Genomic DNA, 4,271 nt, shown 5'->3' on the forward strand with positions numbered 1-4,271 from the left:
TCAGAGATACGACGGCGTATCTGGAGATACGCCGTCGTATCTCCTTTGAGAATCTGGGCCTTAGTGTTTTCTTTTTCTCTTTTGGCTATTATGATATAATGGGGGGGTGGTGTCAGTTTTTATTTTTTTTATTTGACTGTGACACAGTTTCTCCCTCTACATAAATATTTAGAAATAAAGTATATGTTTTTATATAGATACAGTATTTTCAGGAGAGGACTGTGACAATTGTCAGTATCTGAAGTAGATGATTACTGAGGGTATGGTCATGGACAAAATGTATAGGAGGATAAGAAAAAAAAAATCTATAAGAGGATGTGGTAGTCTGTAGTATGCGCTGGATAGGAATGTGAAGAGTATGACAGTAAACAGTACAGTATGTGCAGTAATTGAGTGTGGAGGGTATGAAGGTGGGCAATATGGGCAGGAGAGAAATGTGGAGGTTATGACAGTGGATAGTATGTACAGAAAAGGAGTGTAGAGGGTATTACAGTTGTCAGCCTGTGCAGGTTATGATTATGTGGATATGATAGAAGAAACTATATGCAGGAAAGGAGTATCATACAGCGAGGGGAAAAAATGTATTAGATCCCCTGCTGATTTTGTACGTTTGCCCACTGACAAAGAAATGATCAGTCTATAATTTTAATGGTAGGTTTATTTTAACAGTGAGACAGGGGCATTGCTAGGTGGCAAAAAGACCAGGGGTTTCAGCCCGAAGCCGACACTGGGCATGTGTGTGTGTGTGTGTATATATATATATATATATATATATATATATATATCTGTGTGTGTATGTATGTATATGTCAGTACACACACACACACACACACCTATATATATATATATATATATATATATATATATATATATATATATATATACACACAGACAAAGATGTGTAAGTCAGTGTGTGTATGTATGTCAGTTACACATTCCATGGGATCAGCATGTAAGGAAGCTCTTAGGGACACTAGCATGTCTTTCAGGGTTGTTTCTGACACATGACCTACATACACCACTGACCTGACCTACATACACTGACCTGACCTACATACACTGACCTGACCTACATACACTGACCTGACCGACCTATATACACTGACCTGACCTACATACACTGACCTGACCTACATACACTGACCTGCTGACCTACATACACTGACCTGCTGTCCTACATACACTGACCTGCTGTCCTACATACACTGACCTCGCCTACATACACTGACCTCACCTACATACACTGACATGTCCTACATACACTGACCTTTCCTACATACACTGACCTACATACACAATCACTGACCTACCTCAGCCGTGGTGTGTGGCGCCGGCACATCCAATGTGCCTGTCATAGAGATGCAGCCAGGGAGGCTTAGGAGCCAAGGAGGAGAGCCATCGAGCAGGAAGCGGGGATGTGGCATGGCGTGGCGTGCAGCCGTGGTGTGCAGCGCTGGCTTACCCAATGTGCCCATCATACATATGCAGCCAGTCAGCCGGAGGAGGCTCAGGAGCCGAAAGAGTCGCTGAACCGAGCAGGGAGCCGGGATGTCGTAAGGCGCGCTGGGCGGCATTGTAATTTCCGCCTTCTGAGCTTGCAGCACCTATGATGGACGTCACACATCCCGCGGTTCCGGATTGGACCAGTGGGACGTCCATCATAGGTGCTGCACCAAAGAGCTGTCCAAGGATGTCAGGACAAGATTGGGTATTCATAGCCTGTCTCCAGACCTTAATCCCATAGAAAATATTTGGAGGGAGCTGAAGGTTCGAGTTAACAAATGTCACCCTTTAAACCTTAATGACTTGGACAAGATCTGCAGAGAGGAGTGTGCAAACCCGGTGGCCAACTACAAGAAACGTCTGACCTCTGTGATTGCAAACAAGGGTTTTGCAAATACTCACTGTAGGTATGGCAGCAGGCAGCATGTGTAGGATTATGCCCCGTACACATGATCAGAAATTCCGTCAACAAAACCGTGGATTTTTTTTCAACGAAATGTTGGCTCAAACTTGTGTTGCATACCAACGGTCACACAAATGTTGTTGGAAATTCCGACTGTCAAGAACATGGTGACGTACAACACGTACAACGAGCCGAAAAAATGAAGTTCAATAGCCAGTGCAGCAATTCTGCTTGATTTAGAGCATGCGTGTTTTTTTGTCCTTCAGAATTGCATACAGACAATCGGAATTTCCACCAAGAACTTTTGCCGTCGGAAAAGGTGAAAACCAGCTCTCAAATTTTTGTTGGCGAAAATTTCAAAAGAAGATGTCCGATGTAGCCTACACACACAAAAGCTTACATCAAAGATTTCTTGTCGGAATTTCCGATTGTGTGTACGGGACATAAGAGTGTGGAAGATATGACATCATTCAGTGTGTGCAGGAGAAGAGTGCAAAGGGTATAATGGCATGTAGTATGTGCAGTAGAGAGGTTATTTTTTATTCTCATTACAGGAATACTGAGGAAGTGAGCAGAATGGGAGATGGGGGTTTACTTACTGATGGTGTAAAGCTGAACGGGTGCCAGGAGCTTCTAATGCATAACAGGAAACAGAGAGTGCTCTTTTCCTACAGAATGATAAAGGAAGGAAAGAAAGCTCTGTTTAGTTGAGTAGCATATATCCCTGCTGGAATGGATACCAATGTCTACTTTCTAGTATACTTGGTTGTATTACCCAATAGAGCAGACCACATTTATTTGCCAAATTCATAAACTGCAGGTCACAAAAATAAGTCTGCAGTGTTCTATGGCACGCTGTACAAGGCTGTACCATGGTTTGACAAATGCCCAACAGAGTCAAGCTATAGATAAATAGCATATATTTGCATAAAAAGTGCATATATTTGGTTAGAGGGGTGGTGGAATAAATGAAAACAATAGGAGAATAATAAGAAAAATAACAATCTGGAAGTCATACAAGGTTAATGGTAACTGTTTTCTTGTATTATTAATATTGACACCTAGAATATTGAAATTATCCTGCAGTTTGTGCACATGTCCACATACCTTGTTTGTCTAAAAATAAACAATGCACTTTCTTCTCTATTTAAAATGAAACTATTGACCACAATCTGACTATGATCAGCAGAGTCATACTCTTGGGATTTCAGGTGTCTCCTCTCTTTCGAAGGATCCTCTTTAGTTTGTTTCTCATAATATATTGTGTGACAATCTATGGAAACCTCCAGACCATAACACTGGTGTCCTACAGCAAGAACCTCCAAACTCCAATGTATACCTTCCTCACCCAACTCTCCATATCAGACATTCTTCTGAGTTCAGATATTGTACCTAGCTTTCTCTATGTTCTACTAAGTAATAGTGGTGTCATGTCCTTTTCCAGCTGTTTAGCTCAATTTTATCTCTTTATATTGACAGAAATCTATGACTTAGTTCTCCTCACTGTGATGTCATATGATCGATTTATGGCTATCTGTAACCCTCTAATGTATAACAGCGTGATGAGCCATGTTTTCTGTGTGCAATTGATTGTTCTGTCATGGTCACTAAGCATTTTTGTTTCACTGATTGAATTCATAACAGTGTACAATTTATGGTTTTGTGGACCAAACATTATTGACCATTTTTTCTGTGATTTGGAACCTCTTTTAGGCCTTTCTTGTTCTGACATCTCCACAGTTCAGATAGAAATTATAATCTTATCTATTCCCGGAATTATATTTCCATTTTGTTTTATTAACATATCTTACATTAAAATTATTTACAGCATTCTAAGAATTTCATCGACTACAGGCAGGCAGAAAGCCTTCTCAACTTGCAGTTCTCACTTGGCTGTGGTCTCTATTTTTTATGGAACGCTGTTCTTTACTTATGTACTGCCCACAAGAGGAAAACCATGGGACCTGAGCAAAATTGTATCACTTTTGTACACTGTTTTCACTCCATTGATAAATCCAATTATCTATAGCTTGAGAAATAAAGATATTAAGTCAGCCTTAGTAAAATCTGTTCACAGCTTCCACTCAAATTTTCTTTCAAAGTAGATCAGTTAAAACAAGTTACTTTTAAAGAAACAATTAATTTGGTCTCGGGTAGCAGAGTTTCTCTAATAAAAAATTACACAGAAAGTTGACAACATAAATGCTGTTTCATTTAATTCTTGTGAAAAAAGTTTAGCCCAGCTCTTGGCTTAGAACCCCCTTTCCTTACATCTCCCCACTCCCTTTAAAAAAAATTGTATGCTTGCCTTTTTTCAGGTGTCTTCAGTCAGTTCTCTTCATCCTGCTATTCCTCATCCTAAATG

General features: G+C 40.2%; 1 protein-coding gene across 1 annotated transcript; it reads left to right on the forward strand.

Annotated features, from left to right (window-relative positions):
* Window positions 1–3,003: 3,003 nt before the first annotated feature.
* Window positions 3,004–4,011, forward strand: LOC120930678 (olfactory receptor 10A7-like). Its single transcript, XM_040341852.1, has one exon. It carries the CDS (start codon window positions 3,085–3,087, stop codon window positions 4,009–4,011), a length of 927 nt encoding a protein of 308 aa, XP_040197786.1. The 5' UTR covers window positions 3,004–3,084.
* The last annotated feature ends 260 nt before the right edge of the window (window positions 4,012–4,271 follow it).

Source organism: Rana temporaria, chromosome 3 (assembly GCF_905171775.1).
Source record: "Rana temporaria chromosome 3, aRanTem1.1, whole genome shotgun sequence".
In the NCBI taxonomy this organism is placed as follows: domain Eukaryota; kingdom Metazoa; phylum Chordata; class Amphibia; order Anura; family Ranidae; genus Rana; species Rana temporaria.

What these genes read in the sequence shown, in the direction of transcription:
- LOC120930678 (XM_040341852.1), top strand. Translation starts at nt 3,085, where the DNA reads ATGATCAGCAGAGTCATACTCTTGGGATTTCAGGTGTCTCCTCTCTTT.